Genomic DNA, 27,913 nt, shown 5'->3' with positions numbered 1-27,913 from the left:
TAACGAGACTTGATGTGGTGACTACTTTGTAAAAGTACATTCATAAATTTTATTATTACTGAACTCGATAGTTTTGAGGTTTCTCTTGCATTTAAACGTTGTTTTAGGATTAAACTTTTTTATAGGTATTATTTAAATTATTTATGTAAGGTTTTTAATGACTTTTAAGCCGTTTTAGTCTATAAATAGATACGTAAATTAAGGAACTAAATGAAAAGACCTTGAGAACAAGTCTCGTGGGGAGTGCCGCTACGTCATCGACGGGAAGTTTTGCAGTTATGTATGACCACCAGCTGGTTCCTGATTGGCCAACAAAGCCTCGACGGCGGCCATTTTGTTGCTTCTGAGTCACCAAAAGGTGAAAAATGTACGGAATTAATCGGCACTCCCCCCGAGACTTCACAACGGTATTGGGCATTTCCCTCGTGAACACAAAATTTGGGTTTCATGTTCCCTAACTACCACAGCGTGGATGAAATAATATTTTTCGTGGGATTGATTTTAAAAAACTTGCCAAATTTTATTTACTTCGATTCTTGAGTCGACGGAAAAGTGGTTTTCAAAAGTTCAACACTCCTAGTTGCGATAAACTCTGTTTTCCAGCACAAGTTCGGTCGGCTGGTGGTCGTCGCTCGGAGACCTTGTGAACTCAAAGAAATAAAATAGTGCAGGGAGTGTGCGGCCGTGATTTAGATATTATCATGTGTTTTACCTAACTGTCAAAATAATAGTGAAGTGATCAGTGTACGTCGCGGATTGTTTACGTAGATGTTGACTGAGTAGTTCAACGCGGTGCGGCAGGATGTAGCCCGAAGTTTTTGCAGGCTTGAAGAGCGGAAAGTGTCCTTTTTATTTAGAGGGATTTACCGGCCGCTATAATGTCAGAGACGACGATGGTGAAGGTGAAGACCGAGCGGCCCGATGAGGCGGAGATTCGGGAGCTCGCCGCGAAAATGGTGGAGGCGAACAAGGCGAAGGCGCTAGCGGCGTCGGTGGCGGCGGCCCGGCCTGGTCCCGGCGCAATGGGCGCGGCGCCGCCCGGTGCCGGCGGGCAGCTGGGCATCCTCAACTTCCTCACCCGCAAGACCGGCGCGCCGCCCGACACGCGGCCGCCCGTCGACCCCGAAAAGAAAACCCCGGCCCCAGACGAGGCCAGCTGGAAAGGCCACTTCGGCTGGGACATGCTGGGAAAGTGTCACATCCCCTACATCTACCGGTCCGGGGAGAAATACGTGGCCGTCAGAATGGTAGAAATTAAATTATTAAACAAGTACCTGAATTACCTTCATGCAGACATTTACTCTTGCACCTGTATAAGGAGTTACTACATAACAGAGATAGAAGCGAGGCTTCTAAACGAAATAAACAGCAGGCATTGTGATGGCCAGTTCGGTAGAGATGCCTTTACACAAAAGGACCTTGTGGTTCGGTTATCAGACGCTTATGAATTTTATAACTTCTTAGATGTATGTTACAATAAGTTACTTAGAGGTACAACAAATAGTAAAGACAAATGTGGGTTCATCAGAATAAACAAAGAGTCGGTAGTACCGTACACAGTGAGAGACGGACAGAAGTTTGTGCCCTTGTTTTATTTCGAAGGTGAAACGGACAATCTTAAGTTGAAAGCGGACCAGTTGAAGGGTTGGGACTTGTCGTACTTGAAGTTCTGCTGTAAAGTGCAAGGCATCCGGAATGAACTATTTGCTAGTGAGACTTGCTCAGTGATAAGCTTGTCGGATATCAAGAGCTACTTCCCGCCGGGGACGGAGTTTGAGGAATACTGGCCAAACAAGGTTGTGGATTCACAGCTTCTCATTTCTGCTAAAGGTGAGTTACATTTATGCATGTTGATTATTATAATATTAGATAATAACCTTATTAGACTAGTGCAGTGGTCGGCAACCTTTCAGCAGCCAAGGGCCACATAGTAGTTAACGAAGTTGACGCTGGCCGCACTTTGTTAATATTTATGACTTTATCAGACATTGTCCTTTGTCAATATTACATACAAAATAGCCAGGGACGCTCGCGGGCCGCAAGTGACAGGTTCACGGGCCGCCGGTTGCCGACTGCTGGACTAGTGTATTATAATATACTTCCATGTTTACAATATAAATAATTCAATCAATAATACTTCAATTATTATATTCATTATGTGATAGATAAAATTAATAATTTTAATACATATGGCTATAATTGTGCAATTTACACTTTATATATTATTTTATAGGCCAGTCACAAATAATAAGTAATAAAATACACACATTATTAACATACAACTAGGACAGTTCACACAAAATAAATAAATAATAAATTTTAATTAATCTTGTGAAGAAGATGTATCTGTGCAAGGTGTGCAGGGTTTAAAGCAGTGGTTCCTAACCTGGGGGTAAGGTAAAACTGGTATTTTACAGGGGTAATGAGCTATAACCTAATATAACAATATTAACAATACAACAAACATACACGTTTTATTTTTTTATTACCATTGGGAGGAGGGTAAAATCAGGTTCCCTAGTTTGTCATAGGGGTGATCGGACTGAAAAGGTTAGGAACCACTGGTTTAAAGGTTGCTGGGCAATTGTTTTAAAGCCTGAACTCTAAATAGCCCCAATCTCAATATTCTGTCTCTCTCTATACTTCGTTTTTTTTTAGCATTAGAAATAAGGTAAACAATCTTGTTGTGTCTTTTAATTGAAAAACACATTTTAAAAATAAGTTACGGTAAATATGTAACAATTATGAATCTAATACGATCTTTTATAGTCTTCTGCTTTCATAAGTAATAGTTATTGATTTTTAAAAACTGTTTTTCAATTAAAAAACATGTCAAAATTGCTTACCTTCTTTCAAGTTCTTTCTAATGCTAAAAAAAAACAAACTATATCAGTCAACCTCATCCCTCGGAGCAGCCTCCATTAATTTTAATTAGAGTCTGTGCGGAAAGAGTAAAGTCGTGAAATGTGTGGGGTGTAATACATTCTACACTTCTTCTCTTCAGGTTTCGAAATTATCCAGATAATTATAGTCTTTGATAATTATCCCAGGTATCATGGTGCTATATTTATTTTCTTTGAATTCTTTGATAGTAGAAAATCATTATTGGGGAATTTTTTATATTTTAGGTTTAAAATTTTGGGTTATTATCAAATTGATAATTATCAGGCATAAAAATCACGATAATTATCAAGATAACTCCACACAAGATCCTCTCGAACCCCGTTTCTCTTTCTGAACAGACTTTAGCTGTAGTCGACAAAATAAATACAAAATTCTTAATTATAATCAATTACTTTGTTAAGTAAATTAAAGTTGCATGAAATAATGTATTAAATTTTAATCTATAAATATTTATGTTATGCTCTACATATTGATGTATAATTTATTTGCAATTTATTACAAACAGGTTAACCCCTAGCAGGTCAATAATGAATGTAAATTTGCATATTTAACTATGCACCAGTTCCCCCACGGTGTATAATGCCTTACCAGCCTTACTAATGAACTTTTTAAAAGATTTTTTTTATGCTATAGCACTGTTCTACATTCTTGTTAATATTCAAACAGGTGATTTAAAAGCTAGCTTTCCAAAGTATTTATCTCTAAAGAAATAACACTTTTGCCTTAACTAGAGGAAAAGTGGTTCCTAAATCCTGGGTTCCTAAATTTTGGGATAAAGAGAGACAGGTAAACAACTATAGACTATCAACCTGTAAACGAAAATCCCCTTTGTTGTCATTTGTGTACATTAATTAAATGAAGATGAGCTGCGATATATATACATAGCTAGGTATATTATAATCTGGCAATTGATTAGTGCAAAAAGGCGCGAAATTCAAAATTAGTATGAGAGATCGATCCTACGTCCCTACATTTTTCAAATTTGCCGCCTTCAACAAAGTTGGCTTTCTCGACTTATTACCATAACTACCATGCTACCATGCCATTGTCGACATATCGACAAATTATGTTTGCTTTACACCGCAACTCCGTCTAGTGAGTTAGAATGGAAGGACGGAAAGTTGACGTCAACAGCGCCATCTACAGCTATGATTAGTGAAGAGCCTTAAATATTTATTTTATTTCTGAATAAATAAAATAAAAATATGCAGGGCTATTTTAGTTAAAATACTTAAACATCTACATAGAACACCTCTGTAACGAAAAAATATCTGTGATATAAATAAATGCCTGAATAAAATAAATAAGTTTTTGGCAAAAAAATAATTTTTGGTACAAGCTTTTATCGCTGACTGTACTTTTCTTACGACAGACAACTAATACTCATCGAGACAATTCTAAAAACCCCTAACACAATTAGGTTGCGTTGTTTCATCACAGAGTTCCTATGGCCACCTCCTGTATCCATCATCAGATCAGTTCGACAGTACCATATTATTGTATTGTCATCAGAACTACATACAGCTGCCAATTTTCATGACGCTACGATCCTTGGAAGATGGTTAAATTAGTTACCTATTACATAGTTAGTTACATACAGGTCGACCTAATAAAAGCTTGTTAAAAAGCCTGTTTCTTACAGAATTAATTTTACAGTTACAGTTTAAAGTTGTTAGTAATTAAGTATCTTGAAAAAAGAGAGTTAGTGTTAGTAAGTTTAAGATAACAAAAATAATGACATATTTGAATGTTATGATTAGCACTATTATGTATTTGATTATTTTTCCTGTTGGTTACTCTGCAAGAACCCCTCTACAGGTAAAGGCTTCCTCCAAGGTGAACCAATCGTCTCTGGATTTTGCGGTTTGCATCCAGCTTGGATCCGCTGTGTTTTTAATTTCATCCTCCCACCGATTACGGGGTCTCCCTCGCTTACATATATACACAAATAATGGTCGTACCAGGATTCGAATCCGGGAAATCCCGCTTTGTAGTCAAGGCCAATATCGACTAGGCTAGGCGGCCGTTAAAGGCCTGTGCACTTACACGTGCGCCGCGTGCGCGTTTTAATATACAGATACTTAGGCTTCGTCACACAGGCGCGTTTTCCGGGCGGAGCGTGAGCGTTTTATATGTAAAAGCTCACGCCCCGCCCGAAAACGCGCCTGTCAAAACACTCAATTTTAATCTATAAATATTTATGTTATGCTCTACATATTGATGTATAATTTATTTGCAATTTATTACAAACAGGTTAACCCCTAGCAGGTCAATAATGAATGTAAATTTGCATATTTAACTATGCACCAGTTCCCCCACGGTGTATAATGCCTTACCAGCCTTACTAATGAACTTTTTAAAAGATTTTTTTTATGCTATAGCACTGTTCTACATTCTTGTTAATATTCAAACAGGTGATTTAAAAGCTAGCTTTCCAAAGTATTTATCTCTAAAGAAATAACACTTTTGCCTTAACTAGAGGAAAAGTGGTTCCTAAATCCTGGGTTCCTAAATTTTGGGATAAAGAGAGACAGGTAAACAACTATAGAATATCAACCTGTAAACGAAAATCCCCTTTGTTGTCATTTGTGTACATTAATTAAATGAAGATGAGCTGCGATATATATACATAGCTAGGTATATTATAATCTGGCAATTGATTAGTGCAAAAAGGCGCGAAATTCAAAATTAGTATGAGAGATCGATCCTACGTCCCTACATTTTTCAAATTTGCCGCCTTCAACAAAGTTGGCTTTCTCGACTTATTACCATGACTACCATGCTACCATGCCATTGTCGACATATCGACAAATTATGTTTGCTTTACACCGCAACTCCGTCTAGTGAGTTAGAATGGAAGGACGGAAAGTTGACGTCAACAGCGCCATCTACAGCTATGATTAGTGAAGAGCCTTAAATATTTATTTTATTTCTGAATAAATAAAATAAAAATATGCAGGGCTATTTTAGTTAAAATACTTAAACATCTACATAGAACACCTCTGTAACGAAAAAATATCTGTGATATAAATAAATGCCTGAATAAAATAAATAAGTTTTTGGCAAAAAAATAATTTTTGGTACAAGCTTTTATCGCTGACTGTACTTTTCTTACGACAGACAACTAATACTCATCGAGACAATTCTAAAAACCCCTAACACAATTAGGTTGCGTTGTTTCATCACAGAGTTCCTATGGCCACCTCCTGTATCCATCATCAGATCAGTTCGACAGTACCATATTATTGTATTGTCATCAGAACTACATACAGCTGCCAATTTTCATGACGCTACGATCCTTGGAAGATGGTTAAATTAGTTACCTATTACATAGTTAGTTACATACAGGTCGACCTAATAAAAGCTTGTTAAAAAGCCTGTTTCTTACAGAATTAATTTTACAGTTACAGTTTAAAGTTGTTAGTAATTAAGTATCTTGAAAAAAGAGAGTTAGTGTTAGTAAGTTTAAGATAACAAAAATAATGACATATTTGAATGTTATGATTAGCACTATTATGTATTTGATTATTTTTCCTGTTGGTTACTCTGCAAGAACCCCTCTACAGGTAAAGGCTTCCTCCAAGGTGAACCAATCGTCTCTGGATTTTGCGGTTTGCATCCAGCTTGGATCCGCTGTGTTTTTAATTTCATCCTCCCACCGATTACGGGGTCTCCCTCGCTTACATATATACACAAATAATGGTCGTACCAGGATTCGAATCCGGGAAATCCCGCTTTGTAGTCAAGGCCAATATCGACTAGGCTAGGCGGCCGTTAAAGGCCTGTGCACTTACACGTGCGCCGCGTGCGCGTTTTAATATACAGATACTTAGGCTTCGTCACACAGGCGCGTTTTCCGGGCGGAGCGTGAGCGTTTTATATGTAAAAGCTCACGCCCCGCCCGAAAACGCGCCTGTGTGACGAAGCCTTAACGGCACACCGTCTCCAACATTACTAAAATACCTAGTTAAAATGAGAGGGCAGTGCACCGAAATCACTTAATTACGGTCTTGTCTATTATGTACCTAACCATTAAAAATGAATTTGTAAATAATTTAAGACTCCTTAACTCAAAAATCTTTTTAAGTTAAGATTAGTAGTTAAGTTTAGTATGTAATACAATGTCTTTTTACTGAAATAAACAGTTTAAATTTTTAAAAATTTAATTTTTTTAACTAAAGGCGCGTTTCCCGGGCGGGGCGTGAGCGGCGCGTGTATATGTAATAGCGGCGCGCCCTTCACACGTGCCGCCCGGAAAACGCGTTTGTGTGACGATGCCTTAACGCACGTGCACGACACCCAGCGTGCACTGTGCGTGCTGTGCTGCTGGTGTGCTCCGGCCATAAGTTTCCCGCGGTAAATGGCCGTTGCAGTTCCTAACAGTGTTGTCAATCCGTCATGACTAAAAGTTTTTATTATCTAGCTACTTCAAGTCTAAACCCACCTTAACAGTTGACCCCAAAATAATTGAGAACAAGGCTAAATGGAAAAAGAAGGTCACTACACTTTATTAAACCTCCGTCGCATTTTTGCACGGTTTGTGAGAGATTTTTTCAGTTATTAAGGTCATTACATTATATAATATCTACTCACGGACCAGATTATATACGTAGATATGTAGCATTAGAATTAGCGGTTAGCATAGAAGTATCCCATACGATTGCGATCAATGAATACGTAACACAGTTTAATTTCCATCCAGACAGAATCTCTTTACTCATAAAGGTTCCGTCACACAGGCGCGTTTTCCGGGCGGCGCGTGAGCGGAGCGCGCCGCTTTAACATATAAAACAATCACGCCCCGCCTGGAAAACGCGCCTGTGTGACGAAGCTTTAATTGTTACCACCACCTAAGTCTCAGTCTCAGTATGGTCTCAGTTATACAAGCGCTTTGACCTTCGTTTAAAGGCTTGATCACACTGTCTAAAGACCGCTGTATGCACGGCTCCGGCTCCCTGCAAAGTGCAAACCCGCTTAAAGGCTCCGTCACACAGGCGCGCTTTCCGGGCGGCGCATGAGTGGGGCGAGCCGCTTTTACATATAAAACGCTCACGCCCCGCCCGGAAAACGCGCCTGTGTGACGGAACCTTTAGCAAGTTTTGCTGCTACCTATACAATAATGATGAGGAACTTAAATTTGCAGCTTAATTATAAATCATTATCACAATCACACCTTATGCCTGATGAGAATGAAGAAAAAAAATTATGGCCCTTACGCTTCGTCTACACGGGACATAATAAGACACTCCGAACAGCTGAAAGGGATGCAGAGAACTGTTAGAAAAAACCGTCCAAGTGCGAGTTGGACTCGCGCACGGAGGGTTCCGCACCATCAACAAAAAATAGAGCAAAACAAGCAAAAAAACGGTCACCCATCCAAGTACTGACCCCGCCCGACGACGCTGCTTAATTTCGGTCAAAAATCACGTTTGTTGTATGGGAGCTCCACTTAAATCTTTATTTTATTCTGTTTTTAGTATTTGTAGTTATAGCGGCAACAGAAATACATCATCTGTGAAAATTTCAACTGTCTAGCTATCACGGTTCGTGAGATACAGCCTGGTGACAGACGGACGGACGGACGGACAGCGGAGTCTTAGTAATAGGGTCCCGTTTTTACCCTTTGGGTACGGAACCCTAATAGGATAGTAACATGTTCGTATTACCGGTATATCCCCTTCTAATATAACAGCTGCGTATCTTTTGATATGACTTATTTATATTATACATATTTGGCGCGAATGTCCTTACTTGCTATTCTCTTAAAGAGGTCATGGACTTATCCGCTTCAACTACCTATAGTGATGGATTACGGTTTCTATTAGTTATGATCAGGGATGTTGCGGATGCCGATTTTTTGACATCCGCGGACGCGGATGCGGATGTCAAGATAGTACCATATAAAACGTCAAATATTACATTTCAGTATTTTTTTTTCAAAAAACATGCCAGTGCGAGTCGGACTCGCGTTCCAAGGGTTCCGTACATTAAGTCCCACTCACGCTTGACTGCTGATTTCTAATAGGTTTTTTGGTTAATGACTAAATTACCTAGCAGTCTAGCACTTACGCCGATGCTAAGACGTTCCTGTACCGACCTGTTCCACATCCGCATCCGCATTAAATCCGCATCGATTTTATGCGGATGCGGATGCGGATGTTGAAAATAATGCGGAAGTTCCGCGGTTGCGGATGCGGATGCGGATATTCGCAACATTCCTGGTTATGATGGCTTGCTATCGTTTACTGGCCCCTATTTTACCAATTTGATAGTTTAAGTTCTATATCAGGGGCCCGTTTCTCAAAAGCTTGCAACTTGTAATACAAGTGGAAGTCCCTTTCTAACAATAGCTGTCAAAAAGTGACATCCGCTTGTATTACAAGTTACAAGCTTTTGAGAAACGGGCCCCAGGGCGCGAAAAGGATCGTTTCCCTTTGCAGAACTCTTTATCAGTTAAAAAACTGTTGTATTGAGATACCATTTTAAAAATAGCAAATTGTGCGTAGCATTTCAGCGCCATCTATGTCAGCTGTGAAATTCGGAGCTCTTCTACTATTAATAACTCTTTGCTTATAATATGCTCATGCGTGCATGTAAAATTGTTATTGTTAGTACACGTAGTTATGTAACGTAAATACATGTTGATATGACTCGCTAACGATTGATATAAGTAACATATATATTATAATTTCATTAATTAATGTTATTCACGCAAGGTTTGCTAAAGTGTCGTGTACTAAAAGTATACTTTTTTTAATTGTCTCAAGGCCGTATTTTATAAACCATAGATTCCCAAAATTTTTTGGGCCACCGCCCACTTAGGTGTCAAAAAAAATTTCAGCGCCCACCATCACGGAATAATAGCGGAATTAACGTAGGTACCTATTTTTAATTCACGGAAAAACTATGAACGTCTACCGATACTTCTTACGGTGATATCAGGGGCACGTTCGAATTGGCCTGGAAGATTTACAACAAAGACCTAATTTATAACTTTTTCATATTTTTAAAACTGATATTTAGGCCAATTAAATTAGAACTTTTCGAAAATGTATTCCAGCTGGAACTCATTTTAAAGCCTTCATTTGGTCCTAAATGCGTGTAATCCGAGTTTGCTGAATTCCAGGTGTGCATAAATTCTAGCTATTTTTCAGTTTTTGCTTGCAGCTCGAAAACGGTACGTCTGACGAAAAAATTCGTCTAAACATGATAAAAATTGATATCTGAGGATCCGTAAAGTACCTTAATTACTTAATATGAATTCGGAGTCAAAGTTTGTAAAATTGGCTGCCTTGAATTTCTTTTTTTTTTTATAATTGTGTTAAAATCCGACATTCTTTTTCGCCAGTATCTGATTGTGATTACAATATATTGCTGGTAGTGACATTGTAATTGATGATTCCTTCTACGTACATCAAGTGGTTTGGAAATCCAAGGAAAAATGTATCTTCCAAGGCTTACAAAAATGCATACCTCCTGGAATTGACCAAACTCTGATTACACGCATTTAATTTAGGACCAAATGAAGGTATTAAAACGATTTCTAGCTTGCTGAGAATTAACACCTCAAAATGCATATTGGATCTTATTTGATTGACCTAATTTAGCGAATAGGTAAATAAAATAACTTGCGATAACACAAATAACCCTATATAAATAAATCTATTCGTAATTCGTATTATCTAATATTTTAGTTTTTTTTTCACTTGCGGGAGCGCCCCCCTGGGCAGCATGAACGCCCCCCAATCGCTTCCGAGGCCTCTACCGCCCCCCTGAAACTCTTCAGCGCCCACTGGGGGGCAGTATTGCCCACTTTGGGAACCTATGTTATAAACTGACATAGCGAAAAACTTACTGCAAAGATCAGTGCTCAGTCAAGTGTTCCGGTTAGTTAGTACGTTAAATATTGGTATCAAATCGTCAATCAAATGATATGATTTACTACCAGTGTAAAGGCTTCGTCACACAGACGCGTTTTCCGGGCGGGGCGTGAGCGTTTTATATGTAAAAGCGGCGCGCCCCGCGCTCACGCGCTGCCTGGAAAACGCGCCTGTGTAACGAAGCTTTATCTAATGAACTGGTTTAGTTTGACGTAAATAAATGTATTTTCTTTCTTTCAATATTAGGCCTACCGGAAACAACGAAAATTCAAGTTTCTTTATCTGCCTCTATCGCTCTACTCCGCAAGAGCGGTAAAGAGGCAGTTAACGGAATTCCGTTTTCGTGGTAGGCTCAGATCAGGCATATGCGCCGTTAGCGCTCCATTTGCAAATAACGATTGCACGCGTGCTGCACATCGTAATACGAAATGCCCGCGAGAAGCCTCGTGTACAAACAACTTGTCTCCAAATCTGAACGTATCTTTACAAATATCACAATTGGACATTTCCCGCAAAGAAAGAAAGGCGGTCTAACACTTAAATAGAGGTATGTTGGTAATTAGAAATCACATTTACCCTTATTCATCCAGGTTCAATAGGAAGCGGAGGCCAATGGACACGAGCGCCTCCCGCGCCTCCCCCAGGAGTAGTCGCGCAAGGCGCCGGCGTCGGCCTCTCGGGCGCCTCGACCCGAGGCCGGCGGCCTAACGCGCAGCGCCACGCGCCGTCATCCATGCAGATGCCGCACGCGGGTATATCCGCGGCGACGGTGCAGGCGTTGGCTGGGTGGAGTCTGCCTGGGACACTCACGCAGGCGCAGACGCAGCAGGTGCTGAGGCTGGCGCAGGTTTGCATTTATTTCTCCAAATTATTCTTATTATTAAAAGTCCTAAAGGGGCCCACTGATTAACTGTCCGCCGGACGATATCGACCTGTCAGTTAGAACAAAAAGTTGACAGCTTCGAACAACTGACAGGCCGATATCGGCCGGCGGACTGGTAATGGTTAACCTTTTCGACGCCGTGTCAAACACAAAAGCTGTCACACTGACGCCACGTCACCGAAGTGTCAAAACTGAAATTGAACTTTATGCATATGCACGTAGGTCTATGTTGCTCTGTGGTCTGTGATCGATTAATCGGTCTTTGGCGTTGAACCTACGGTGCGGATAATATCGGTCATTGGCGTCCAAAAGGTTAACACTCCCCATGCGGACTGAATATCATAGATTGATCTCAATCGGTTGGCGCCCAGTGCGCGAAAGGTTGCCGGCTCTTTGGAAGCCGTGCGCAGGGCAGGCGGCATCCTTCTATTAATAGTAAAACTGGTTTAAATTGCTTAGCGCCTGTTACTGAACATGACGACAGGTGACTTTAATAAACTAAAATAATATTTTCGGGCGTGGGAAAATCTTATTTCAAAAACCTTTATCACAATCCTTTTGTCTACAGGCGCAAGTTGCCGCTCAGGCGCAAGCAGCAGCGCGCTACAGCAACGCGGCAATCGCCGCCGCCGCGGCCGCCATGCCGCAGCACCGCGCGCAGCAGCACCAACGAAATGTTCAGGTGAGAATATTACAATCCTGTCTCCAGCCAGCCATGAGTGGGAGTCAGTGTAAGGCCTGAGTGGACGCTCGAGTTGGGCGTGCAGCGGGGCGGGGCGTGCGGCGTGCATGTTAAACAAATGCAAGCGTATAGGAGCGGCCTTAGTGCACGCTGCTCACATCACGCGTGAGCCCGACGCCACGCTGCACGCCCCGCCGAACGCTCTGCTTCGAGCGTCCACTCAGGCCTTACACTCAGAGGTTGGATCGCGGCGTCTCACTCTCACGCATGGTCTCGCCACTGTGTAACGTTGTGGCCAAGTCCATCGGAAAGTAGGCCAAGATCCGTCCAGTTATTTCCAAACGTTTCAGAGGAATAGGGTCCGTCTTTGAATCATGAAATAGCACATCAAATGTCGATGTTTGATGATTTAATTGCGGTTGTATTTCCTAGAATCGATGTCATTTGGCGTAATATAATGACACGAATGACGAATAGATAGATAGTTTTCCAGTGACGTCCGTGTAAACGAACGAGGAAAAAATTAGTTATTTTGTAAAGCAATTAAGTTGTTAATACAAGACACTGAAGGCTGAAAAATCAATTACAATAATAATCTCTTTGCTTTGTTGAAATCGGTTAAAAAGTAAAGTTAAACTGCTTCCAGACGGTATTATCGCTATAATGCGATATCTTGCAGATGACGAATAGAATTATATAATAGGTTATATAAATATTTAAATTGTTTTTAATGTTCAAATATACGGGAAGATAATTTTTAAAGTTACATAACGCTGTCGCAATCCATGTAGTAATGTCATAAGTTGCGATATTTCGGAATCGTAACCGAGTTCAGGAACAGGAAATGGTCTCCGAAAAACGTTTATTTTCGTAACTACTCGCGGTTACGTTGCGTTTCATCCACTAGACGTTTTTAGGCGGTTGCTCAAACAGTTGTTTAGGGCTAATGTGTAATTAACGTCCTAAGGCCCAAGGTCCTACCTATAGTACCTATTCAGTTCGATGTAATTTAAAACATGTTCAATTGGAACAGAGTCGCTTTTGCTTTGTTTCGTTCAATTTTCAAACAACGCAAAATCAACCCTATTTCCTACAGTTTAGGTTCAAATTTTCTATGGTTCGTTTGTATGGCTGGGCCTTAGGAGGTTAGGGAATACATATTGTCCTTTTCACTCGACGCGAGATCGGGCCAGCAACTCTGAAGAGAGGAACCAAATTCAATTCTAAAGTTAAAACTACAAGGTCGTTGTTTGGCTGGCAAATAGGAAATGAGCAGTTTAGGCTCTTCCAGATTTGTAACGTTAGGTTTTATACAATATAAATAAATATTACTAGGTATGTAGGGTATTAAATGATAGGGTAAACCACCTATTTATTGACACCGGATCGTTGGGTACTAAATAAAAATAGGCTGTGACAGACGGACGGACAGACAGACGCACTAGTGATCCTATAAGGGTTCTGTTTTTTCCTTTTGAGGTACGGAACCCTAATAAAAACGTTAGGTGCCTAGTTTTTGAAGGATGATCACTGATCAGTTGATCACCAATGGCGTGAAATGAACTTTATCCTATCGAGCGTGCCAACAAATAGGTAGGTTTACCCCATTAGATGTTTCTTACACGTAGTTCTCAGAAATTATGCATCGTCTTTCACACTTTATTTGTTTTTTTTTTATGTCTGCATGGTACAAACGGTATCAACTTGTCTAGTTTCATTGTCACTTTTATTACCTATACATACAATCTACATATTTAATTTACTTATAAACAGTATACAGTATACTCCTTTTCAATGTCAAGTGAAAAACTAACTTGTTAGTAAAACATTATTACAACTGAAGTTTCAGTAAAAAATATTTTAAATCAATTTACGATCTCTATTCGAGGAAACAGATTTTTTTAGTAGTCGTTTGAAAATATGTTTGTTTTTATGATTTATTCCAGTTTCCGAACAGTGCAATAACAATGGCGATGGGACAGCAACCGCCGCCGCCTCTCGTAAGGAGCACGGCCAACACATCTACTATGAAGTGAGCATTCTATACATTTATGTAGCGCTACTGTAGGGACAGCCTGTGGGGAAACATATGCGTTCTCTCTCTTTCACTTACTTACGGCCAGAGGGGCTACCGCGAAAACCGAAATTCGCAAATTGCGGGCATTTTTCTCTGTCACTCTACTTACGCCTTCATTGGAGTAAAAGAGAAAGGTCCCCGCAATTTGCGAAATTCGGCTTTCGCGGTTGCCTGTCTGGCCACGACATTGCGCGACTGGCTTCGGCTAAGGCGAAAACCATAGGCAGGAACGAAAGGACCGATCGCTGTCTCGCTCTAACCTATGGTTGTCGCCTTAGCCGAAGCCAGTCGCGCAATGTCGTGGCCAGGACGTTAGGGCTAAAGGGGTCATGGCACGATATACTTGTTGAGATGTGTATGGTTTAGTTCGATACTTCGATATAAATACCACTTTGTGTGTTAATATGGTGGGTTATAAATTATAATTTAATACTAAAATACTATAGGTCTGGCAATCTTGTAATCTTGCCTGAAAACTAAACATTTTTGAACTTCATTTATATTAAATACATTCGTGACACTATATTTATATCAGTCGAATGTATATCGCGCCATGTCTGGTATAGCGTAAGTTATGTAGAGATGAAACGACGCAATCGTCATACATTTTTCTAAAAAAAATGTTATAAACTCATCTGAATACAATTATAATATCATGAAAGCTCATGTAATATTGCATCATAATACCTACTTGATCTTAGGTATATCATTTGTTTATATTATGAGATATAGACAAAACCTCATTTTATTGATAAACAATTGCGTTTTTAATTTGAATGTCAGATGGTTTAGATCTAGACCACAGGCTGTTCCTAAATACTATCCATTCGCCATTGTCTTGACACTGAAACTTCTGCAATAGACAAGGTTAATTTTTTGTGTTTTTTTATTATTGTTTATTGCACGATCTATTCTAATGTCATTTGGCAATAGGGTTATCTGAATGTCAGAACGTGTCTAGAGGTCAAAACCAAAATAGTCGAATCATACTTTGGGCGGTAAATATTAATATTGTCTTCTAAAATAGATCAATGTCATTATTTTAAACTAAATTTTATCTCCAAAATTTAGTTTCTTTAATTCTGTGTTTTATGTTGGATTTCGATAACTTTGACATATACGTTATATATTGCCGCGTACAAAGTTGCACGGTTTTTTTTTGACAAAAATTGATACTCTAAAACTCTACAAATGGAATGATACATGGATAGTACAAGTCCTTTATAATGAACTCACTCATTCTAATCTCTTATTCAATTTAAGGGAAAAAACTAATGGCGGTATTCATAAACGGCTGCTAACTTAAGATAGATAGATAGATAGATAGATAAATCGTTTACCCTATCTGTCGTTATGCCATAGAGAGGGACAAACGATGATCATCAGCTGATTAACTTAGCAGATGTTTATGAATAACGCCGTAAATGTTTCTTAGAAGGTTTAATCCATCAAAGCAAATCTGTACATTCAACTTTGTGGACATAATAAATGCCACAATGCACGATCAAAAATAGTCTTAATCAGGTGTAATAATAAAGTATAATTTTCAGTGTACCCCCGCAAGTGACCGGGTCGATGAATGGCCACTCAACCTCTCACGCCGTGGACAATCGCAAGCGGCTTACGCCGATAACAGAAATCAGTATTACTGGCAACCATACGCCGTATAAGGTAAGCTAATATATACTAGCGACCCGCCACGGCTTCGCACGGGTTAACAAATTATACATAAACCTTCCTTTTGAATCACTCTATCTATTTAAAAAAACCGCATCAAAATCCGTTGCGTAGTTTTAAAGATCTAAGCATACATAGGGACAGGGACAGACATACAGCGGGAAGCGACTTTGTTTTATACTATGTAGTAGTGATGGGTAGGACATCAATTTAAAATGAGTTTGTATGAGTACCTCATTTTCTAAAATGAGGTGTTACAATGTCTTACTTCAAATGAGGTGAGGTACTAGCATATTTTCAGCGTCGACTATTCCATTAATTCCAACGGCGACGAAAATATTTAATGTATATACATATTTATGTATTCATCACTTCCTTTATAAATAAATAAATAGTAACATTTAATTGGAGTGCAATTCTGGAGGTTAAGAATAGAACTTTTAGGAGAAAGATGATTTTAGAATCAAGTAAAATGAATAGAGGAGTGAAGTAAGACATTTTTGCGGTACGAAGTACTGCGACAAATTAACAAAATGAGTGGTACAAATGAGGTGCCTCACGAGTGAGCGACTCAACACTACTATGTAGTGATCCTAACTAAAGCCCACTGCGCCAAACGCTGTGGTCGATCCCTGTGGTTCGTGTGTGCGCTATAACTTATAAGGTACGGTCGAAAGTATTTATTTATGACCCATTTCGTACCTTGTCAACGTGACAATCAATACGAAAGTCGCTAGCGACCTCATACTAATTTCACTGTGACAAGGTTTCAAAACTTTATAAGGGCCAGTTGCAACAACCGCAATTGACGGACTGATCAATGTCATTCAGCAGATAACTATTGAAATAGCCATCGGTTTTGTGCGATCTACCCTAATAGTCGTAGCGGTACATAATCATTTGGTACCAAAGTCAAGTTTATATTCCAAATCAATGTCGTTATTTTGGTGGGCGGAATGTCCAGTTTCTTCGTTTTTAAACTAAAATATTACATGCTGCGGCCGAATCACCTTGAAACATTGACATAGATATCTAGGGACTGGCTTTACGGGCAATAACTCGGAGTAATAATCCAATATGGAGTGGTGACACGCACTAATTTCTATGTGAAAAATTCTGCCGTTTTCGGCGCGGGGGGCGAGGAACGCACACAAATAATGTAAACACTAATGCATTTTTTGCATGCGTCGCTACACACGCACACGACAAAATTATCAAACACTAGCATAAACTATATTCACACAAATACAAGAACAAACACAGACAACCCTGTCCGTGAACGAAATGATGTCAGTTTTAAGTAAACGTAGAAGTACGAGGGACTTGTCGATAATATTGTCGATATTTTATTGACTGAATTATAACTGTCTGCTTTAGTCAATTATAACCATCAAAAACATTACCTACATGTAAAAAGGTGCAAGTATCGCAACGCTTCTACTACAAAAAAGTTTTGAGATGTAATGCTAATGTGAAACCAAGTCGGTTATTTTAATCAGTGCCAGGGGGTGTTAAAACCGTATCAATAAGATATCTTTAATTTGTAATACGTATAATGACTTGGCCATCGCACGGCTGCATAATGACATAAGGATCATCGTCACCTATTAAAAATAATTCTAATTGAACATAACGCTAGCACTAATTGCAGTTTGAGCATTACACGTATTTACGAGTACGGTACGAGTAAAGCATTATATGCGATTGCCAAGTCAGTATATGTATTACAAATTAAATATATCTTATTGATACGGTTTTAACACCCCCCTGGCACTGATTAAAATAACCGACTTGGTTTCACATTAGCATTACATGTCAAAACTTTTTTGTAGTAGAAGCGTTGCGAGACTTGCACCTTTTTACATGTAATGTTTTTGATGGGATCTCATCTCTTTTTGTAGACAGTCCTTCTTTTCGGGTACTCATACCCATACTATGTATACACATATCATAACTAAACACATCTTTATTCGTACTCACATCGTACATACATCGTAGTGTACCTTTACTTTACCTACTATTTGTAGGAAGTGCAACAGTAACTCTGTAATAGCATATATTTATATGGAATTACAAACTTACTTATGCAGTTCTTAGATCTTTAAAACGTGACTGATCTTGCAATATTTTTAGGTTTTGGATGGCTTGATAAGCTGAAAACTACTTATGTTTAAAATTTATTGCATCTTTTGGAAATCTAAAAAAATAAATCAAAATAACAATATATTTATAATGTTCATATAGATTTTATCGATATTGGTTTTTATGGTGTCCCATCACTAACTATGGTAGAGTGATACCAGAGTAATAAATTAAAAGTGCCTATTTATGGAAAAAAGTCGGCAGTAAATACCTTAAAATAAATAAAATACAATAAAAATATTGGACATGTCAAATAAAAAATATACGATAGAAACTAAGAGAAAAATTAATTTTCAAACAGTAGTAGGGTAGGTGCGTTAGTTTTCGTCCAGCTCTAGTTTTCGTCCACTTGACGAAATTGAATATAAATCTACATTGCTGCACAAATTTGGACTTAATACAATCCTTAATGTCGAGACAATATATCTATCTACATAATGTGTTCGTATCATTAGCGGAAAGTCATTTGATCATCCCGCAAAAAGTTTATTTAAAGAGTATAAGATTCTCACTCTTCCAAGTGTTTTCATATTAACCGCATGTAAGTATGTTAGGGCTAACGTGCATCAATACGCTACCCATTCGCAGGCCCGTAGAAATAACCGGTTAATTGTCCCGCGGTGCAGGCTCGCAAGGGCCCGGAAGTCACTTGGGATCTTAGGCCTAAAATTATATAACTTGCTACCTGAGGAAATAAAACTATCAAAAACTGAAAAAAAGTTTGACGGAAATCTTAAAAAAATGTTAACTGACTTAGCATGCTATAGCGTCGACGAATTCGTTGAAACGTGCACTAACCCTAAGTAATTTATGTACTATGTATAACCTGAGATGTATAATCAAATGTATACCATGTATGTATTAGTTGAATACGTACCTACCTGACCTGTAAAACATTGACTTTTATGAATAAATGTCTTGTATCTTGTATCTTGTATAAAAAATGTATTTGGCAAGTAGTAAATTAAATATCAAATATGTTATTTGCTAATCTGTCATGTGGACGAAAACTAGAGCATGGACGGAAACTAGCACAATGACCCTATATCGGTAATATCACGTTATTTATGATTTATACTATTTATTTGATTGAATGGATTATGTTGATATAAAAATAAGGTGTTATAGAAAAATAATGTGTTATATAAATTATATAATAATAAGCAACACAAATTAGAAGTTAGGTATACCTAATGAATATTTAGAAAGTCCTCTTTAAATATTACCCTAAATTAGATCTAGTACCATGAAGTGGTATCACTTTCAGATTGACAATGTTTTTTAGTTTTTTGCTAAATTAGTGCACTATTTGATAATATTTACATGTAATAGTACTTACATATGAAAAGAAACGTGTCCTTTAAGTACGCTAGATGTTTCCGATTGGTTTTTACAGGAGAAAACGCTACGATTCGGCATTTTCTGCTCCTAACATTCCGCTTAGACTGACGTTTGCTGAATGGCGAATGACGTATGGCAACTAGTTTTATATAACCTCCTTGACCGGCGGCCGCCGACTTTTGGCAGAGGGGATCGCCTGTTAATGGCGGTTCCTGTTGGTTTATTATTCCGAGGGCAATAATAATGAGGCATGACAGTAGGGGCCAGTACAGCGGTGTGAAATCGCTACAACGCGATTGGTTGATGAGTTCGCATCACGCGCGCGATTGGTTGACGAGTTCGCGTTACGCGCACTATTGCTCGCAACTAGTTGCGTTAGACTGCACGATTGGCTGGAATTCGTGAGTAACACCGCTGAACTAGTACCATTTTTAGTACCCCATTAGATTTATAGTCATTAGATACGTCAATGCCCTGAAATGGTCTCACTTTTCTTGTTAATATAATACTAACAATTTTGTACAATCTACAGGTTCAAAAAGCGCTGGTGGAGAACACAATGGTACCTTGCATCAACGCGAAGCCTTACCAGTACACCGAGCTGTTAATGACCCTTCCAGACTTGGCCAGCCACTTCTTCCCTCGCGTACAGCTCGCCACGTGCCGCGCTATGCTCGACGCGCTTGGCCTCACTCTTTACCGGCCCAACTCGTAAGTATATTTACATTACACATTTACATTTTGATTTATTTACATTTTGTATGTATTTATATCCTTTTCTCAAAAATGGACGGCAAAGTCGACGTTGCCGGTTAAAAAATAGGTCGCGAAGTGCGTAGTTTATGGTCGTTCAAAAAATTAAAAAGTTAAAAACATTGCAGTCTCGATTTCGGGACTGCAATGTTGCATACAAATTCCATTATTTAACGAGTTCCAAACTTTTTAAAACTTTAAATGGCCATATCAAATGAAGGCATAGGTCCATTAAACAGCCAAACAGATGATCAGCATTAAGCCTATAACAGACTATCGCACCGCACCGCGACGTTGGAGCACCCATAAGTGAGAGCGTGAAACAGATTATCTCTTTCTCGCTCTCACTTAAGGGTGCGACGCTCCAAGGTCGCGGTGCGGTGCGATAGTCTGTTACAGGCTTAATGTTGGTACCGCGACTATTTAGGTGTCTCAAATAGGTTAGCGTATTTTCAGCAGAAAAATGCACTTCTTTTTTTTTTAAAGGCGGCAAGCAAATCTTTTTAATGGTTGTACTTTTTTCTGTGTAAATTAGAACGTTGCTTCTGTAAAATATTTCTATTTCTTGCACCATTTTTGAGAAAAGCATACGACTCGGCTGGAAGGCTACTTGCTGGCTTCGGATTCAATTAAACGGACTCCCAAGGTCGTCCGTTTAAAACGAATCCTCAGCCTGCAAGTAGCTACTTCCGAACCTCGACAATAATGTACTATTGAATATGCATATATATTTCAGATTGTGTCGTTAGTTGTTGTCTTGCCTCGGCTTCAAGGTTAAGATACTGTAGTAGTAGGGAAACTAATTTCGTCCAGTAGGTATTTTTGTATATCAGAATACTATCGTGCTGCATTTGTTTATCTTTATCTCGAGTTTTGGGAGTAGGAACTAGAGATGCCCCGAATAGTGGTTTTGGCCGAATACCGAATATTCGGCCACTCTCGGCCGAATACCGAATATTCGGCATGAGATGCGAACATTGCGAGTCACAATTATTATGTAAACTGTTCGCCAACAAAGCACAACGTTTGCTAAGATATATTTTTTGTAAAACCGAACTAATGAATGTAGTTAGAGTCAATCAAATCGACCCATGATAAAAATAAAATATTTCATAATGAACAAATGCTTAAAAAAGGGTCTTCCTATTTAACAACTTTCCAATAATACATTTTAAATATGAAATATACCTAATTTTTGGTATTTTTTGTGTAATTTTTCTTTTTAGGTCCCTACTTAAAAAGAAAAATTACACAAAAAAAACCAAAAAATAGGTTAAAAAAATTTAAAAAATTAGGTATCTGTTGCCCCTGCAACAGATATTCGGTATTCGGCCGAATAGTAGGCAACATTCGGTCGAATACCGAATATTCGGCAAAGTGACCGAATAGGCCGAATACCGAATATTCGTGGCACCTCTAGTAGAAACGATCGCCAATAGTGTTAACTGACCTTTTAAAATGTAAGATTCGGGTTTACTAACGTGAGAGGCCAACTCGGATTAACAAATCGTCTGAAAGCCACTTCATAACTTACTTTTCCACAATTTAACTTAATTTTACTTTTCAAATCATGGCATTGAGAAATATAGTAAGACAAGAGTGCTCCCCTTCGGCCGTGTACGTAACCGACCTTTCGTAACTGGTAACGAAGGAAGAAAAAATGATCTTTGTACGATACTGGTTTCGAATAAAGATCATTTTTTTCTCGTACGTAATCAGTCACCATCTTTCGAAGGTGGTTCGTAACCAGTTACATAGTAAGAATTAATTTTCTTCATACGATCCTTCGCCTAGACTAAGTAAGGACTAGATTACATAACGAAACTGACTGACTGACTGACATATGAACGCACAGCCCAAACTGCTAGTTCTAGAGATTCCAAATTTGGCACGTAGGTTCCTTATAAGGTCTAGGGGTGCACTAAGAAAGGATGTTTCAAAATTCACCCCCTAAGGGGGTGAAATGGGGGTTCAAAGTTTGTTTGGGGAAAACCTCATTTTTTAGTAGTCTTAGTACGCCGGCGAAGCCGCGGGAAAAAGCTAGTTAATTACAAAGAAAGGCTTAATAGATCTATATTATCATTTAATTATAATTTGGTGCACCTAGTACACTAGCAACTGTATAATGAATTAAAATAAATGCTTGGCGCATAATGTAATGATCCGTTTAAGGGCATAATTTAGTATCGTATTCCCGATTTAGGATCAACTCGTCACACCAAAATTTTGTTCTAACCGGTCATACTGCAGAAAGCAATAATATTTGTTTCAACCCGTCACAAGTAAATTTAGTTCTATTAAGTCACATAGTAATTTTGTAGCTATTGGTCACACTGAAAATCTGTTCCTATTCGTCATTCCGTCAATAAGTTCTAACTGGTCACAAGGAGGATACAGACTATAGAGTCTTCTTTTGAAACTCATTCATGGATATAACAGTTAGTCTAGTCTATAACAGTAAGGAGTTTGAAGAGGTTTCATATCAGTATGTTACCTACGCTCAATGATGATTAAAACATTTTGACTCAGTTACGTATGAGGAATAGATAGTCTTTTTTCGTAATTTCAAATAGAAAATTTCTTCTCTCGTAACTATGGTTACGTACGAAGAAAAAATAATCTTTATTCGAAACCAGTATCGTACAAAGATCATTTTTTCTTCCTTCGTTACCAGTTACGAAAGGTCGGTTACGTACACGGCCGAAGGGGAGTGCTCACTCCATACATCAGTTCAGACTATTAATTTCAGTATCTACATCTAGCATCGAGTAGCAGAACTATCAGTACTGCTACTTGACAATAGATGTAGCACTGACCGGAAAGTCTTATCTCAACAGCATAAGACTTTCCGGTCGGTGCTACATCTATTGTCAAGTAGCAGTACTGATAGTTCCGCTACTCGATGCTAGATGCTAATAGTCTTTTTGGTACTAAAACTGATGTATGGAGTGAGCACTCTATGTATTTTTTTCTCTATGATCATGGACAGTCGAAATTCCAACACCTCGTTTCCAGAACGCAACTCCAAGTCCTCCGCAACTCGGGCAAGTGTAAATCGGCGGCCGCTGGCGAGAACGGCATGGCGCTGGTGCAGATCCGCGACGTGATGCAGCACATGCCGCAGTTCAAGTACATGCTGCGCTCGGGGCTGGCGGCCGACGAGCCGCAGCACGCGCCGCGGCCCGCGCATGCGCCGCCCGCTAGCCACGCCAAGCGCGCCCGGGCCAACTAGGCGCACACCGCACCACCACAAAATAGATACAGTACAGAAATCAATCTACATACAAAGTGCGCTCGAGCAACGCACACATAGACACTGCTCACGGACACGATATCTCGGACCGGTTGGGACCAGTGCGAGCGCGAGTGCCATCCGCTTGAGACACGCGTCTGTGAACTTTTTTGTGCAATAATGGAGAAACAAAAAAAAGTTATTATAACTGTTCAGTGGACGGTTGTTTGAATTCAACATAAAACGATGAATTGTCGTTTTTTAAGCTACCAGTGGTTTCAGAGAGGTAAGTAAGTATTTCGATGGTTCGTTTTAACGTTAAACAGAACAGTTAGGTAGGTAGGTACCTATGCACCCCGCCCCGGCCACTACTAGATACGAGTGCCACTATCACGTTACTACGATAGTTTTTTGTGCATAAATCATAGTTGACAACCCTAGAGCGACCGCCGAGCGTAGGTATGAAAAGTGAAGTACATACATGTGATTGACTTCTGTACTGTATCTATTTTGTGGTACCACCTGCTGAGTGTAAGGCCCGAGTGGACGCTCGAAGCGGAGCGTTCGGCGGGGCGTGCAGCGTGGCGTCGGGCTCACGCGTGATGTGAGCAGCGTGCACTAAGGCCGCTCCTATACGCTTGCATTTGTTTAACATGCACGCCGCACGCCCCGCCCCGCTGCACGCCCAACTCGAGCGTCCACTCAGGCCTTACACTTATAAGAGGGTCCTGGAATGCACTATGACGCCGACCGCTATACATTTATATGTGGAGCCGGTGTAGACGCGTCGTTCTATATGTTATTGAAAGGAAAGGGCATCCGCTGACTGATTAATGAGAATATTTGTTGGACCCGGCTGGACAAAACCAGATTTAGTGCAGCGGAGCAGTCGATCTAAACAGTTCCTCTTCCCGAGGATTGAAAAGGACCTCCGTTGACATCAATACATATATTATGACAGTTGATATACAAGTTGCTTCATAATGGATTCCGCACTCACTAAGAAAGGAGCGTGTCATGCATTTGTCTTCTTTTCTGTACTGTGAAAAAACATGCAGTACAAATATATGAGCAAATAATTATGTCAGTACATAAGTCAAGAAATATGCCTACAAACCTGATGACTGTAAAGTTCTAAACCATATACATAAATAGAAATAAACGTTGGTTGGGCTAAAGCAAATATGTAAGGGATATACATTGGTATCTCCATCAGAGCAATTTTGAATGGGTGAGATTGTTATAGTGCTAATAGCAATACATTTTCTAAGTGAATATCCTATGCTTAGCTATAAGCAAGTGCCTATTGTTGGAAAGGGACAGTTCAGCAGATAATGGCTGTAATGGTAGGTGTTACGGAATAGACAAGTGATGGGGCTTCCTATGTGTATGTGCGGACTTTTTTACGGAAAAGGTGGAAGGTACCACAGGTCTCAAGTACGCCATATAAGTGATACATATGTACCACATTGGTAAACTTGGGCTCGCGGATGATGCATTAGGTAAATTAGATTGAAATTAATTTATAATTTTTGAATATAAAGGATCCAGAATATACGTAGATATCACTTTATGCCCGGTTCACATTATTCCAGTAGCATTCCAGTCCAGCAATCCAATCCAGTGCTGGAATGCTTCTGGAATAATGTGAACTGACACTGGAATGTACCCATTCCAGTGAGCATTCCAGTCCAGTGACTGGAGAGACTGTCTACTTTTTCATTCCAACTCACCCAATCCAGCACCACTGGAATAGTGTAGACAGCCATTCCAGTTGCAATCCAGTGCTGGATGGAACGTTGAACAGTGAAAAGACTGGAATATGCCCGGTTCACATTACTCCAGTCCAGTAATCCAGCGGGCTAATCCAGTCCAATGCTGGAATAATGTAAACGATATGATCCAGTCCAGCACTGGACTGGATTAGCCCGCTGGATTACTGGACTGGAGTAATGTGAACCGGGCATTATATATGGCGTATGGATGAGTGTTTTACCTTTATTCTCACCAGTGATTTAAAGATATAGTTATATCAATATTTAGACATTGTCAATTTTCAATAAGTTGTACAAATTGTATCATACTCTTCTTATTGTAAATCAGATCTTATAGCATCTGCGATGATACTATTTAATAGAAGACTGAAATTTATTTTTACTTATTTCATACGAAAACTGTAGATTGTATCGAGTTTTGTTTTGTACGTGAGTTTATTTCGAGTTCTTACAGTTCTTGTAAATATTTAATAAGTTAGTTTGGAACTGCAAATACGCAGAATTGTTGTATCGGGCAATATGTGTTTAGTTAAATGAAAATTAAAAATCTAGAATACCGTTCGTTAAATAGAGCATATTAATATATTTATTGTGTAATGTATATCTAGGTTTTAACTCAATGCTTGGGCATCACAAGTAGGTTTAAACGAATTTACTCACAAATTTAATAAGAACAAATTGAATTAAAATGTTGCAATCTTTGTTTAGGCTCAGCTCCACAAACTAGACTGTAAATTTTAAAGTTCTAAATACTAAACTACTTATTTATAAATTAGTAAAATGTTAATTCAAAAATCGCAGTTCTACATAATCAATCTGCGTGTCTCTTTCTTCTTGGTCATTTCCACTTTCAATTTCTTTAAAACAGATCTGATCTCAAAATTCAATTGAATAGTTTCAACTTTATTACCAAACATCAAAAGTTTGTGGTGTTCCGAATTAGCATTTACATTTTATTCGCAACCAGTGAAGAAGATGAAATACATATTAGGCAAATAGAAAAGTTAGCTGAACTGCCAATTTTATAATAATATACTTGTAGTGCAATTAGCTTAGCTATTGGATTTAAACATGTGAATTAGACTTAAAAATTGTTTAACACCATATAATAAACTGTATATTGACAAAAGCGGTATTGCAGAATTGCATGTTTATGATCAATCAATATACGGTTTTAAAACGTCTATTGTGCTTCTGACTAGCCATTTGAGCAATGAATTAGTTTTAAATGTACCATAAGGGAATGTATATCCAGAACGTTGGTTCCTATAGGCTTACAATGTAGGTATTACATACAACCCTTGGGAGTTTCTATTCACAACTTAATTTATATGACTGTTAGTATTTCTAGATTATAATGGGTAGATGGGCATCTAGTATAGTTTAGCTAGATTGCGTTGCCTGAAAAGCAAGAGACTGCATTATCCCACATACAAATTCAACATTTATTAAGTTGGTGATGTACCATTACGCTCCGAGATTGTTACGCCATTTAGGGTCCTAGCTAAATTGGTGGTTCATACTAACGCTATGGAATGTCCAATTAAGGTGGAATCCTAAATGACATAACAATTACAGAGCGTGACTGTACAACTTTGGGCTTTTGCAAGTTTTAAAGCAATGTTTCTGGCATGCCATACATGTTACAGGATAATCAGTAACAACACTCAAGAATAATGGCAACGGGTCTTTTCCTATTGAAATTTTCCGATAAAGTGACAAAATTCATTTTGAGTGTACATAAAATTTAGTGAAATGATATGGGCTGCCCAGTCAGGCGCTTGTTTCACCTTTGTAACAAATGGCAATGAAAAAAAATTAAATTCAATGGTAAAAAGAAATTGACGATTTTTTTGTAACTTTGGTTAACTTTTGTACAGATTTCTGTCATTTGTTATATCGGTAAATTCGGCTGGGTTGACATCCCTGGTTTGTCTAGGCACGTATCGTCTACAACTAATTGTCTCCTTACTAATATTAAAGAATTACCTGGTACCTAATACCTGGCTATATCTTTGTACCTGTTATGTACAATGTAGTTTTAACATTTCAATATTGCTATGCTGAATTTTGTATACCATGGCTTAGTTTAATACTTATATCACTTGGTAGATACGGATTTAGAGAGATAAACATTGATATAATATATGTTGCTGGTATTGTACAGAATGTTAAAATGTATATAATAATTTTACCACTGCCACTTTTTCTAAACCCAGTTCAAAATCCTACTCTAATATTTTTTAGTAATAATTATTTAAATTTACATTATAATTATCAACATACCTACATGCTATGTGTGCTTTTAGAGGCTAGCAAGCTCTATGTGTTTTAAAATACATGTTTAAAATAACATTTACACTGTCTGAGTGCTGTATAAGTAATGCATTTAGCTGAGTCTAAATTCGTAAAGCAGTATTCTGACTAGTGTAAATAGTGCTTAATTTGCGGAAGTCACATAACATTTTTGAATAATTGATATGTGCCTTGTCGCTGTATAAAGAAAAATAATGCTTCGCCTTAAAAATATAGGAAATAATAACCGCAACAACTATTCACCCTTCATT

At 38.7% G+C, this 27,913-nt stretch overlaps 1 protein-coding gene across 1 annotated transcript; it reads left to right on the top strand.

Annotated features, from left to right (window-relative positions):
• Window positions 1-133: 133 nt before the first annotated feature.
• On the top strand, window positions 134-23,585 carry LOC134656398 (uncharacterized). Its single transcript, XM_063511926.1, has 7 exons — window positions 134-1,830; window positions 11,375-11,631; window positions 12,236-12,349; window positions 14,296-14,381; window positions 15,977-16,097; window positions 20,119-20,297; window positions 23,355-23,585. The coding sequence occupies exons 1-7, from the start codon at window positions 879-881 to the stop codon at window positions 23,569-23,571; spliced, it is 1,926 nt and encodes a 641-aa protein (XP_063367996.1). The 5' UTR covers window positions 134-878; the 3' UTR covers window positions 23,572-23,585.
• Window positions 23,586-27,913: the final 4,328 nt, after the last annotated feature.

This window comes from Cydia amplana, chromosome 18 (genome assembly GCF_948474715.1).
Source record: "Cydia amplana chromosome 18, ilCydAmpl1.1, whole genome shotgun sequence".
NCBI lineage: Eukaryota > Metazoa > Arthropoda > Insecta > Lepidoptera > Tortricidae > Cydia > Cydia amplana.
This window is presented reverse-complemented; position numbering and strand designations above follow the sequence as displayed.